A 14,215-nucleotide genomic window follows, 5' to 3' on the forward strand; every position below is an offset into this window, starting at 1 on the left:
TCAGCCTCACAGTCAATAAACAAAGACGCACAGTGACAGGGTAACTTTACAATGAATCATTTCCAGAAACACTTTAACATTAGTGAAGAATAATAAAGCATAGTTGTTGTTGGTCATAGACTTTATTGAACATGTGTGTGTTTTGATAACATTTATTCTCACATAATAGAGCTACATTGCATATAACATTAAATAGTTCTTCTTTGTTATTATCATTATTATTTTTACATTTAATTCAATACTCCACCATGATTTACATTATGCAATATCTTATTTTTAATAACAAAAATCTCAGCTTTTTGTGTCTTGCATTTACTTTTTATCATTTATGTCTTTACATCTGGCAGGCATCAACTGACAATCAATTCACTCAAATTCATAAGGGATATAATCTTTTCAAAATGATTATACTATGCATTTAAAAAACAGTGAAACTAGCTTTAACAAAGAAAACAAACTGTATACATTCACAGTCAAATATATCCACTAGAAATAATGAAAACCTTTAAAAAGAAAAATATCTGCGAATATCAAAAATGGGGATAACCTAAATTAAAAAATAACTTTTTAAAAAATAAATTGCCATTACAGCTCAGTCAGGAGATGTCATGGCAAATGGTACTTTTTTTTTTTTTTTTTTTTTTAACATAGCCAAGGGACCTCCAACTAATAGAGTGACACTTTTTAGAGATAAACCATCCATGCTAATTGAGATGACTCAATTTAACAAATTACACATTTAGTGTAACAAGCATGAGGCGCCTCTCATTGAGTCCTTTGGCAGTAGGCTATGCCACGTAAATCTGACAATCATGTACTGACACTGTCACTGTAAAAAGTTTTACATTGATGCCCTGAAACAAAAGCTAATGCATAAACCCACAAGCCTTCAGATAGTCTTGATTTATATATATATATATAAAAAAAGAACAGATCACCAAAAAAATAAAAGGTAAAAAAAGATGAATAAATCAAAATACAGAAATAATGCTTGAGGACACATAATATTGACAAGCACAGATAGCAGCAGGGAATAAAGGTGACAATCTGCATCACTCAGAGCTCTGTACAATACATCTATTTGGCTTGACCAGTTACAGAACAACATTCACACATTTATGCACCACTTATCACAAGGGGTCACTGTGGGTACACAAATAGACTGATATACACAGGCAGCATGGAGAATCTGCAGGGGAAGTGGGGCTCCTCAACAAACTTTTGGCTATTGAGTCTTCTCTACAAAGCGTGGTATTGCCATACTAGATCCACAATGGGATGGAAAGCACTCTTTCCGGAAGACTTTTTCAGCGCCTAGAAACTTAAACTTCTCAGACAGACATTTTAGTAATAGCCAAGATTTTTCTGAACAATGATCAAAGGGTAGTCAGTGCTTTGAAGAGATGGTGGTGGTGGTGGTGGGGTGTCACAAGTGCTAAATCTACTGCAGAGGTGCATCCCACAGTTGACATTGCTGTGCCTTGACATTTTTTCTGCCTTTATTGTATAGATGAATAGTGTAACATTCCTTGGCTGAGTATGCTTTGGAGTACCCTCTCTGCTCACAGGCTGCAAACCTGCTGAAAACTGAGAACTAGATATGGAACCAGACACTCTCTGCTGCACCGTATGATACAGACTCAGGGTTGGGTTCAGTTTCAAATGGAGTTGCTTGAATGAAAAACTACAATGTACTGATTACCTGACAGGGAACAGTAATCAGCATAACTAGATTTACTACATTGTACTATCATTAACTACAGCAATGCAGTTTGATTACTCACAGATGCTTTTGCATGCATTGCCTTTGAAATCACTACAATATGAAATAAATACACACCAAATCAGAAGACGTCGGCAATGCGTTTTTCCCATTCAAGCATGTTGTTGCATAATCCAAACTAACTTCAAACTAGATTCAAACTCTAAAATTGTTGTTATCTCATTTGTCATGACTTGCCAGCCCTGACCCTGTATCCTGTTGTCCTGAATCCATCACAGACACAGTACCACACAAGAGCAGCAACACTGAGTTGTTGTCAACAGGCAGATGACTAAACCTGAAAATATATAGCCTCGAAACCTCAGTCGGTGTCACTATATTCAAGTATTATTTTGTTAGACTCTGTGTGCAAATGCGTCTCAAATAATAAATACATTCTGCTTCATTAAAAACATGCTTTTCCTTCATTATTGGTTAGAGCATCATCAGCGACCACAAAAAAATAACAATGGAAGACCCTCTCCCTGACACGAGTGTCACAATCAATTGGACATCCCTGAGACAACTCCATTTGATCTGACTGAACTCCTGTCTGTGTTAGGCATGCTTTCAAGGTGGAGAGTGTTCGGGCTTTTCTTCTTGTGTAACAGAAAAAAGGGAGAAAGTGGCAGCAACAACATTCTCACAACACCTATTAGGTTACTATACTAACTACTTCAACTACATGTGACAACACAGTTACAAGCGCCAATGTCAGGGGTAGGAAATAACAACCATCGCCTTCTGTTGACATGCAGTTAAAACATCACCATGAGCAGTGGACAGCTCAGACAGATCTAGCATTGGCTAACACTGGAGATCCTACATATGCAGCTGTGCTGAGATGATTGATTGTTCCATAATGATTCATTTAAGGACCAACCAAAATTTAAACAGAAAAATCACAATCATGTCACAGCACTAACAAACAAGTGGGAACACTACTTTCTTGTTTTATGTGTTATTTTTGTGGACCGTGTGTGAGTGCATGCATATACATGCTTGTGCATATGTGTGTATGGTGTGTGAATGGGAAAATGCGAGCTTGCGTGCTCACACAAGGTGCATGACTCGATGATTAGATGAGTTACTTGAGCTTGTAGCAAGGCAAGGAATGTTTCAGACCTTTAGTGCCTGTGTTTATTTATTAAATCCTTTTTCATTTTAAAATATTTCAACTATTTAGGCAGTGGATGTTTAGTGTGTACATATTCTTTTCAGGGTCAATGTCCATGATAAGGAGGTGGCGTCCTGTTGGTCCTTGTTCGTTGTGGGGGAGAAGGAATCTGTCTTTCAGTCTGCCTGTCCATCTTTCTGTCAGTAGGAAGGGGGCTTACGCCATCTCAGTCTGAGAAGAGACTGGCAAAAGATTTGCGTAGATTACGTATGGTTTCAGCCCTCACCTCATCCTGGCTAAGGCTGGCCCGTGGTGTTGGGGTTTCTGGAATGTTGAAGGTATTGGTAAGAGACTGGGATTTGCTATAAAGAGAGGAAATGGCAATAGAGGAGAGGAAGAGGCTATTAAAGTCATGCAGCAAACCCATGGAATGATAAAACTGGAGAATGGTGAGAGAGAAAGAGAGAGCGAGAGAGACAGAGAGAGAGGCTCATTCATAGATGACAAAAGCGCATTCCTCTTGTACATCATTCATTATCACCTTATCATTTCAAGGTAACACTTGAATATGATATGAATAGTGAATGACTGTTCTGGTTGCATGTGATGCATGTTTTCATCAGGGACTGATGACAAATGTTTCTGAAGATCCATGTTCAAGAGAGCACAATGCAGTATAATGAATATAATACATAATCAAACTAACATAACTAATTTCTCCATCAAAGCCCATCAACTGTTCAGCAGCATGACATTTAGCTAAAATATCCTTTGCTTTCTGGTCTATTGTTGCCACTACTTGAAAAAAATTAGAATATTCAGCAACTCATATAATACTTTGATTTATATAGATTATTATCAGCTTGTAAACCAAAACAAGCAGTAAATCAAATTGAAAGTACACAAAAACACACATTCAATTTTGCATTTATGAGTGGTCCCCTATCTTTTGCTATGGAATGTATTTCCTTTCTAGCCAGTGATAATACTTCCCATATTTTATTTCTTGTTTGTCTTTCAGCCAGCAGTAAAATGTATTGTGCCCCCCATGTACATAGCATCACAGTGTCAGCAATTACAAATTTTCACAATTTTGCATTGATCACCAGGTAATTACAAGAACTATCTGAAACAAGGATTTAAACATTTTAAGTTAGAAATTTCAAAATTGCCTAATTTTCTGTTTCATTGCATATATTTGTAAGTATTCACTCTGGATTCATTAAACAGTGATTGTTCAAACTCCTGGCCATGAATGCAAAAAATATAGTTACCAAATATGTTGTCACATTTTAAGTTATGTGACTGAAAGTGAATCAAAAAAGAGATCAATTACAATTATTTTAACATCATACAACAATATGTTTTTACAATCATCAAGAGTCAAAATTCAAAATATACTCTTTCAGTGAGGTTAAAACACTTTCAGTGTCATAAATTACAGATTATATGATAGCACATCAATTCGGGAGATTCAATGTTAAAAGCTTGAGTCAAAAAACAGATATCACAGAAACGTTCAAACTGAATTAATGCAATCACATTGTACTGCGTTCGTATGTATTATTCACCCAACGTTTAAAAGTTGAATGAACTTGTAAATGTTGAAAGCATATAATTAGCTCTATAAATTGTATGGTAGTTATGGTTTTATTGTCAATGCCTACTACCAAGAGGACTGACTTGTAAGTAGAAGCTGGTTACCTGTGTCACAGAACATAAGACAAAATGTAACACGTTTGTGGACTCAGTGGATAATGGTTGATGAACAACTGCAAGCCACCTTCCTCTGTTCCAAATGTTACAATGTCACACAATCATTTGATACTTTCTGAAATGTATGTTTTCTGAAACTGCTGCTAATGGACTGGGCTGAAAAAACTGCGCATCAGTACATCATGCACATTCAGGCGGATCATGTATCATCCAAGAGCATGAATAGAGTCACACTGTGGCATGCACATCTTCATACAGGCAATAAGTGAAAGAGGATAATCTCTTCAGCTGTATATTTGACGTTATGAAAAATGAGAGGAAATAGATTCCAACTCATTCAGCATAAAAAGGTACTCACTTTAGTTGTGGAGAGCCGCCCATAGCCGGACTGTCCTGACTGGGCTTCTGTGGGGGCTGAGGCTTCTGCTGCAGTGGGGGTCGTCCTCCTGGGCCTCCCTGGCCTTGGGCAGCAGGTCGGGGCTGTTGGGTGGTGGGTGCTCCTGGACGGCTTGGTTGGCCAGGAGGTCTCTGCTGCTGGGGACCCTGGGGCCCTCCCTGTGATTGCTGCCTGGGGGGCTGGGCGGGCCTCTGCTGTGGGGGTCGCTGGGGTTGGCCCCCTGCTGGTTTCTGGCCTGGGCCTCCTGGAGGTGGTTTCTGCTGCTGCTGCTGGGAACCAGACTGTTGCCTCTGGACTTGAGGAGAGCCTCCCTGGCTTCGCTGAGGAGAACCCTGACCAGAGGGAGGTCTCTGGCCTTGTGTGGCTCCCTGACCTGGTGGTCGTTGCTGGGCTCCAGGCCCTTGGCTAGCTTTGGCCGAGCCACCAGAGTCACTGCCGGGGCTGGCAGCAGGTTGCTGGGCCTGTGCAGGAGGTTGACCTTGAGGTTGGGGGCGCGGCTGAGAGGGGGGACCTTGCTGAGGACCACCTGAAGGAGACAAATAGATGCAGTTCTGTGCTAAACTAAACATGTCCTTGGCTATCTTTGGAAATTAACAATAAAATTTTAATCAGAAAATATTGTGTTGTAGTGTTGTAATATAGTGCTGTTGTGAAACAGTCATTCTCTTACCCTGGGGTGGAGGGCGCTGCTGAGCCTGTGGTACTCTGGGCTGAGAGGTGGGCTGAGGAGACGCTGCTTTCTATAAAGTACACACAAATTAAAAGGGGGAGGGGAAAAAAGCAGTTCTCAACAGAGCTCAATTTGGTCCTGGAAACTGACCCCTTTGCTGCAAAATGCAAGACATCAAGAAGTATCAAAGACAGGTGCATTTTTTGCAAAAAGGATCAAGAACATCTTTTCTCAGAACTGTGTTCAGTAGCCCTTTGATATGACAGCAGCATTTTGTAAACGCCCATACTGGCAGCAGGATAGAATGATACCATTACAAGTAGAGCTGCAACGATTAGTCAAATAATCTATTTGCCAACTATTAAAGTAATCACCAACTATTTCAATAATCGACAAATCATTTTCAGAAAGAAAGAAGAAAATTAAAGAAGAAAATTTAGAAATTCCCTAATTCTATATTCTCAAAGGTGAATATTTTCTGGTTTCTTTTCACTTCTATGAAAGTAAACTAAATATCTTTGTGTTGTGGACTGCTAGTTGGTACAAAACAAGATAATTGAGGACATCACCTTCGGCTGTGAGATATTGTGATCAACTATGAATTAATTAATCTAGAAAATTATTGTGAGATTACTTGATAATGAAAATACTTGTAGCTACAATTACAAGATGATGACATCTTTCTGCACCATTGTCGCACATATTACAAACAAGAATGAGGGAGGAAGACACATTAATGAAGCAAGTATGACGCATCATTGGTCTGGGCACCTGTGCTGGCTGTGCTGCTGTGGCACGGACTGGGGAAGAGGAAGAAGTGCGTTGTAGAGTCTGGTTCATCCTAGAAACCACCAGCTCTGCGATCTGAATGCGATCTTCATCCTGTTGGTCCCCAATCAGTGGCATCGAGCAGTCATCTACCTGAAAAAGAACAACATGCAGGTTTAATGGATTTTTTCTCTTCACTGTGAATTATTATTCTCATGAACATGATACTGTACTCTCCTCCAGTACCTCTATAATGTAGTCCTTTCCATCTTTACCATGAAGAGCCTCCACAGCACATATATCCAACCCTCCAAAAACATCCGCACAACAGTCCACCCACTTTCGGTACCTGCAATTGAATGATAACAAGGCCTAATAGTATAGCCAGACATTTATGATTTTCAATCTAATGTCACATGTGTGAGCTTACTTGTCTGACATGGCCACCTGCTCTAGCATAGAAGAACCAGTGTTGGTTTTCCAGTTGCCAGAAATTGATGTTCTCCTGTAGAACAGAATAAATGTTTACTTTTTCATGTTCTTTAAAGAGTAGCCAAATACCAATCCCAAATCTCTGTGAAGCCTGACCTCTAGTGGTGAAACATAGGGTGCCTGATTTTTGGTGGCAGGTGATGTGCCTGTTGTTTCAGGCTTCACATATCTTTGGGTTTAGGGTTTAGTCACTCTTAATAGCTGTCTTTCATCAGTATTAATACTAGTGCAGTGAATCTTTAGTTGTAACCTTTAATGATCATCTGTTACATCTATAAAATGTCTAGAGTGGAGGAGGACAGAACGTCAGTTTCACTCACATGTAAGCCTTGTAATTGCTGCCAATTTTCTGGATGCGGACATCATACTTTGCATCAATGAAGGGTTCAGATGTGGCATAAGTCTTGGTCAGAGCAACAACACTGGCAATATCTTGAAAGTCATACTGATTGTCCACTTTCACCTAGGGTAACAGGGGTTAAAACAAGACACAGTGACATGTCATTGGTCTGTAATTCAGAGCTCCTGAAATAAGCTGATCAAATTGCACACAATTACTTGTGCATTCCAGCAGTACCTTTCCCATTCCCGAATGAGCATGGCCCATCTTCACCACTACAGGGAAGCCAGGGGACGTAATCTGCAGCAATTGAGATTTGTGAGATATTTTATCATATCTTATGGTTTTTGATCAGAAAATATTGAAATAGAGAACAGTTTATCTATTTCTGCAAAAAAAAAAAAAAAATCTAACGCCAGCCTTATTCTGGTTTTGGAATCGTAAATGTCTTTTGATGGAGTGATTTCATGTTAATGGCTGAAAGCAAGCCCAGTGTTGGAAGCCTGTGACTGCAGGGGTGGAGAGGATGGCTCTGCGGCACAGTCTCAGTGTAACTGTATTGATGATGATTTGGCAGACAAATAATCAAAGGCTCTGCCTCCACTGGGAGCAGAAAACAAGACACTCCCCTGAAAATTAGACTGGCCTCAGCTGCCATATGAGATGGAATATTGGAAATGGAATATAGAAGTGAATTACCTTCCTCACATCCGTGAAGAAGAATGACCTGTCTGTGTTTGTGTCCCTTTAAGGTTTATTTAGCATGAAGACGCGCCCCATCAGGGCGAGTGGGAGGGGGAGGAGAGAGAGGGAGAGCAGATGGCAAAGTACTCACCATTTCCTTGTGGTTGGGATAGTAAACCTGCTCAATCAGTGGGAACTCCTCTGGGCCCAGTTGCTTGTACAGTCTGGACATCTGAGCAAACTGAAAGCGACACAAACCTTAATCGTGCAACATTTATAGTCCAAAAAATTAAGCAATGCATGTCCCTTCCTGAAAGCTGAATCCAAGATCATTTCAAATCAAACGTGCATGTATTCCTTCATACTTACCACCCATGGTTTGTCACAGAAATTGTAAACAGAGTGTAAAGAGTTCACACTTGGCAGCCCAGCATACTGCAGTCCAATCACTAGGTTCCGATGGTCTCCATTCTTGTCCATGCTGAAGGCATGCTCTCTTATCAGTACAAAGTCTGGCTTAAAGGATCTGGGGACAGAGGACATTTGCAAAATATTAATCTGCATTACAAGACAAATTAAATGAGTTATGAGGCACTTTGATGGCGGGTATGGAGGGAAAGGATTTCATCATAACATCAGATTGTGTATCATCAGCATTAAGTACAAAATGTTTTAGAGCACACTTACTTAGTAACCTTATGCCCATTTCTGATTGCATCAATGTTCACAGTATAAGTGCCTGTAGCATGGGCCACCAGGTTGATTTCAGAGAAGTCTGCCTGAAAGGACAACACCAAGGTCAGACCCAAATATTCACCATAGAAATCACTGAGATCATAATCACAGCGGGAGAGCACTGAATGACTACCTATGCCCAACTGTCGACCAGATTGAACAAGCTGCAATTAGATAATGGCAGACTATTTGAGGAGAGGTCTTCCTCTGAGGAGGCCACAAGGGAAATAATGGAAACTTAACACAACATGAGAGAGGAGAAAAATAGGAAGGGTAGGAAAGGCCTCAGGCAGTGAGAACGATCTTAAAACTTCAAGATCCCATATAATAGGAATGTGCTGTAGGGAGGATGAAAATATGAAAATAAATAAATAAAAGCTAGCACATACCCTGCTGGTAAAATTTCTTTACAGACTTCTTAATGTCACGAATCCATTATTGGCCAACTGTGTGAATACAACCATTTATATTTCTTAAAGATTACAGTTATAAATTTTGCATTACTTAGAATGAGTTTGTGTTGGCATTTGTCAAAACATCAGTATTTGTCTCCCAGTCAGATATTGTGAGACAGCAGTAAAGTGGAAATGAATGAAGCCTGCCCCCTTCATATCAATACTTGGCCTGTTGGTGAACTGGTTTATGGGACATTCATCACCCTGAGTGCCCCGTCCATCTGTGAACACATTAAAAGCTGCCATTGTTATGAATGATTAATTTTTTTTATTTACTCAAGATGTCATGATTCGTTTTATATTACCATGAAGCCTGCCATTGCTTGGGGCAGCTGAAATGTGGTTTATCATGGGTAAATGTGGAAACATTAGTAACATCATAGACATACAAATCTATTCCCCAAGTGACTTTGATGACTCTGACTAAAAAATGACACTGCCTGGAGAAGACAGCGTAATAAATGGCAATAAATACTTTTTCCCCAGTGACCCCCAATCCTATAGTGAAGCCAGTGGCAATGTCTCCATCTACAGAGCACAGATAGGCACAGGTAGTCTATCTATATAATTAAAATAACATAAACTGTACATCCGTCTATCTCCCCAGATTTTAACATGGTCCAGTCACTGATTTCAACCTTTAGCAAAATGTGTATTTTTATTTTCTCCTGAGAAAACAGTGTCATATACCTCCAACATGGCCTCACATTTCTTGCAGGTTGCATCACAAAGCATGCTGAAGCTGATCTTTCTCCTCTTGTTCAACCAGTGACTCTTTTTTTTTACTGTTTCCAGTATTTTACTGGTTACCTTTATTTGTGGTAGAGGGAAAATATGCACAAGAATTATGCAACCCACCTGTTCTACCTTGATGTCAAATTCACCATGGACCTTTCTTCCTCTGAAGATTTTCACCCTGAAGGAGAAACAACAAGCTGAATCTGTATCCTGCAGAAACAATGAATTTCTAGGCTTTTTTTCCTCCTGTAACTGACAGCTGACATTTGCTGCAACACTTGTGGGGTTTCATAAACCTGAGAATAATCCTGGCCAGAGAAAATGCAACCGCGCAGCTTCAAAATAAGCAGACATCAATGGGGAAATCAATTCCTGAAAAGATTTTTTTTCTTCCTATCATATTTACTGACAGAAGCTGTATACATCATGCTTCAGACAATATCAGGTATTTTGATGGTATGAAACAACATAAAATGAATTAGATGAAGCCCATAAAAAATTGTTTTACCCAATTGACCTGTTGCATAAATATGTCAGTATATACAGGTTTAAATCCATTGTTTTTTTTATGTCTGTCCAATGGTGCACACTATCCAAATGTCCACATCTGCTCTTGCCAGCTCTGACATAGTGGGTTAACCTCATGGGTAATGTGCCGTGCAACGGGTCACGGAGAATGAATGTCATTGATGCAAAAGGCTGCCATCTTTATGCATTACATCCATTGGTGAAGCCTTCCTTCCTAAAACAGCCCTCTCCTTCACTAACCTAGAGAACTTGCTAGCGCACCATTTGCGCACAGGCACTGAGAACACCTGCATCATCATGGTGGCATCCGAAAATGCCTAATGCATTAGGAATTGCAGACTTTTGTCGTGGCACAATGCAGCATTTGTGCACAGCCGTTTCTGCAAGGTATTTCTGAGATCTGAGGAGGATGCCCACGGGCGATTTACACGTGACACCCCCAAAGCACTCGATGAATCATATGACCTTCTAGATGGTGTAGGCCACTGACTAAAACCTACGGTCTGGCACATATTTCGTCTAGACAAGGCAGCAGTCCAATGCGCACTCCTCTTACCAGTCAGTCTGCTGGTCATCGATAACCAGGAGTATCTTGGCACTGCTGGAAACTCCTGCCCTGTCTGCTGCCTCGGATAATGTCGCAGCCGCAGCCGCCGTGGTCTGCTTCACGGCATTGGATATGGATGAGAAGAAGCCAGACCCCGCACCTCCAGACTGCTGCTGGCTGGGGGGCTGGCGCCTCTCCGACGGCCCCGGCGACACTGCGGGGCTTTGCTGCGGCGGGTCGGGGCGTTGGAGATCAGTCATGTACCCATTGGGCAGGTTGGACATGAAATTGCTGTCCGAAAGTCGTCGACGCAGGTAGTTCATGATGGAGATTTAGGAAAAAACGACGAGAAGTGGCGTCCAATCCTTTCCACTGGAGATGACTTCCAACTTGGTGCTCTATAAAATGTCTACTTTCCCATGTGAAGAAAAGGGGATCAGTGCCACCTAAATAGAAAGTCTTGTGTTATGAATAAGGACCAGATTCTCAGTATCAGTGATAATGACTAAGACACAAAATATCAACACATAATCCTCCTGGCAGTGAGTAGTAGAATAGAATGAGGTGGGTCCACACGATTGGCTAAACTGGAATAATTTATTTTTCCTATTGACGGCCATGAGCCAAGCATATTAATATTTGGCTCATGGCCGTCCTTATTTGTTCAGAGCTATCCAGGCAATCACGACACCGATATTCATAAATAAAGCATGCCAAAACCTACCTCGGAGTGTATCCAAACTGAACCGCCTCGGTGAAAAGGTGATGCCTCAGTATCTCACTTAACAACGCCTACTTAATAGGCTAGGTGACTTACTTGTCCTCTATCCCGGTAGGCCATGCATCGGGCTCGAACCAGTGAAATGAAAGCGACACTGTGATACCTACAGTTCCTGCTTCATCCCCTTCCTCCCAGTCCGTCTCTTCAGGCTCCGTTTTTCCGTCTGTCCTGCGTCACTCCCAGTCATCCTGAGGGAGAGAAGCCTGCAAGGTGGGACCACCGTCAAGCCACTCGGAATGGGAGGTAAAGCAGTTCCGGTTGCAATTCTCTAAATAAAACCTGTCATTGGGCATTTACAGAATGTAGAGCTTAGATACAGGATCAGCATCACGTTGCACTAAATAAAATAATGGAAATATTCTGGGCTGCCAAAAGTTCAATATAACCTGCGTAACATTAAATCAAATGCTGTTGAATTTACGGTAGATATTGCATTTGGAAACCTTATCATGTTTAAGTGTAATCATCATCACAACACATATGCAAATTTGCAGATTTGGGACTGGATGGAATCGATTCAGTACTAAAGTTAAAATGAAGAATCTTTTTTTTTTTTTTTTTAAGTGACTCGTTTTATGCTTTTATTCTGAAGGTCATATTCCTTATTTTCCTGTATTATTCCGCCTGTCTGTATGTGGCTTGACGCACCTCAAGGTTGGGTCTGAGGGTGGTGCTGATGAGAGCAGGGTGTCAGGGGCGTTGCTCTCTGACAGAGCGGAGGGCGCTGATGGCTCCTCAGGGTGGCACGGATGCTCATATCACAGCCTGAATGTTGTGGCCAATAAGAGAGCAGGGGCAATCTTACTGTTGGCTTGGAGGTGAATGACACGGGGCATGAGTTCTTATTTTTAGCAAAACGAATTTGAGATTGCAAGAGATGCGGCACCTATTGGTGATGCCTGGACTGAGCGAAGACCATAACCCACCTGAGCAGTTGCTCATTTTACTCAGTTTAAAGCCTGAGGCCCCCAGGCCCACGTTGGGAACTGGATAGTGGTTGATTTACATAAAATAGCACAATTCTAAACAAACTGTGGTTAAATTCTTGGTCAGGTTTTAATTTCTGCAGAGGTATTATTTTAACCTTGAAGTACGCTATTCATTTTCAAAAAATACTTGATTGTTTCCTCTTTCAGAACTTTGGACATCTTGATCTTGAGATATTAGCTAATGAAACATTTCGGTGCACAAGAATTAATTTAATAATCCAATTAAGCTGTTTTAGGATGAAATTGCTATATTTCAAAAAAGGTTATATTTAAATTATTTGGATTCAGCCAGGTAATGATTTATATTATTTATTGGTAACAAGATCATTGGTTGGAATGTTTTGTGTAGGTTATTTTTTGTTGACTATAGACCATTAAAATTCAGACCAACTGGCATTACATTAACACTAAAGTGTGCCCTATATTAAATACAAAATTCTAATCAAAAATGACAGGATTGCAGTGAAGTACATGTTCATTAAGATAAGTTTAGTGCACATTAATTATGTGTTTTTCTTATTCCAGTGCTTGTTAGTGTTCAGTTTACAAAAATGAATAGCCTTTAGAGCATCGGATACATTGTCGTCCTTCACATTCATGCAGTTACAGAGATTTACAGCATCTATTTGCTCTTGCAATTACAGCTGCAGTCCTCTACCCCTAGCAAATAAGCAGCTCCACTGGTGAAATAACATCGATCTTGGATTACCACTGTTACTGAAACCTCAAACATCCTGCAGCATAAGGGGGCAGTGTCGAGCTTAACTTCAGCGAAATATAGCACCGTTCATACCTGCATGCATGGCCAGACCTTTTCTGTGTGCAGCGCTCTCTTGTTTCTAAACCAGTTTCTACCAACAGCTGATATTTCCCTGTCATTTGGAAAAAACATTCACCAAGACTACAAAAGTGACCAAAACAGGCTAGTAAAACATCTCAGAGAGTACCAAGGTGGCATGTTGGACTTGTTCATTTATTCCTAGTGGTTCTGTGCAAACATGTCTCAGATGTTTTAATAGGACATTTTAATGACTGTTTATGCGCGACAGTCTGTGTGTGTCCAGACACCTCAGTACGCTCAGGCAAGACTGTTCTCATGGTAGCAGCATTTTTAGGACTTAGGAGTCTTTGTCTGGCCATCAACAAAAGCCCTTGGATTACTGGTGAGGCTGGCTCACAGTACAGCTGTGTGCGTGTATGGGCAGGTCAGTGGAATGACTGGAGCTCCGGTGGGCTAAGCGCTCGAAAAAATGCAGTTTGGTGAGATTGTAGATTAGGGGGGAGGGAGGGGAAAGGGACAGGTGCTGACTCCACAGAGGGAAACAAAAGGCACACTTCAATTTCTCCATGGCTCAGGGGAAAATCTCCAAACTTGAGGAGAAAAAAAAAATGTGATTTATGTTCACCTGTAATGATTTTTTTTTTATTATTATCTTTTTGTTTGACACATTCAACAAAAGAAGAGCTGTGCATAATAATAAAAAACTGTTATCTTC

At 40.7% G+C, this 14,215-nt stretch overlaps 1 protein-coding gene across 1 annotated transcript; it reads right to left on the reverse strand.

Moving 5' to 3' along the window:
• Positions 1–103: 103 nt before the first annotated feature.
• On the reverse strand, positions 104–11,893 carry syn1 (synapsin I). The gene is made up of 14 exons (XM_030060318.1): positions 11,674–11,893; positions 10,959–11,395; positions 9,995–10,052; positions 8,634–8,725; positions 8,316–8,472; positions 8,098–8,187; positions 7,500–7,562; positions 7,243–7,385; positions 6,861–6,935; positions 6,677–6,779; positions 6,434–6,583; positions 5,663–5,732; positions 4,954–5,518; positions 104–3,241 (listed from the first exon to the last, which is right to left on the reverse strand). Exons 2-14 carry the CDS (start codon positions 11,270–11,272, stop codon positions 3,106–3,108), a joined length of 2,016 nt encoding a protein of 671 aa, XP_029916178.1. The 5' UTR covers positions 11,273–11,395; positions 11,674–11,893; the 3' UTR covers positions 104–3,105.
• Between the last annotated feature and the right edge of the window lie 2,322 nt (positions 11,894–14,215).

This window comes from Myripristis murdjan, chromosome 9, assembly GCF_902150065.1.
Source record: "Myripristis murdjan chromosome 9, fMyrMur1.1, whole genome shotgun sequence".
Taxonomy (NCBI): Eukaryota; Metazoa; Chordata; class Actinopteri; order Holocentriformes; family Holocentridae; genus Myripristis; species Myripristis murdjan.

Bases quoted from the DNA above. Each gene is read 5' to 3' on its own strand.
- syn1 (XM_030060318.1), bottom strand. From the start codon at position 11,272: ATGAACTACCTGCGTCGACGACTTTCGGACAGCAATTTCATGTCCAAC. The intron at 8,473-8,633 runs GTAAGTGTGCTC...CTCTGTCCCCAG, and splicing joins AATGGGCATAAGGTTACTAA to ATCCTTTAAGCCAGACTTTG. The intron at 5,519-5,662 runs GTAAGAGAATGA...TGTCTCCTTCAG, and splicing joins GCAGCGCCCTCCACCCCAGG to GTGGTCCTCAGCAAGGTCCC.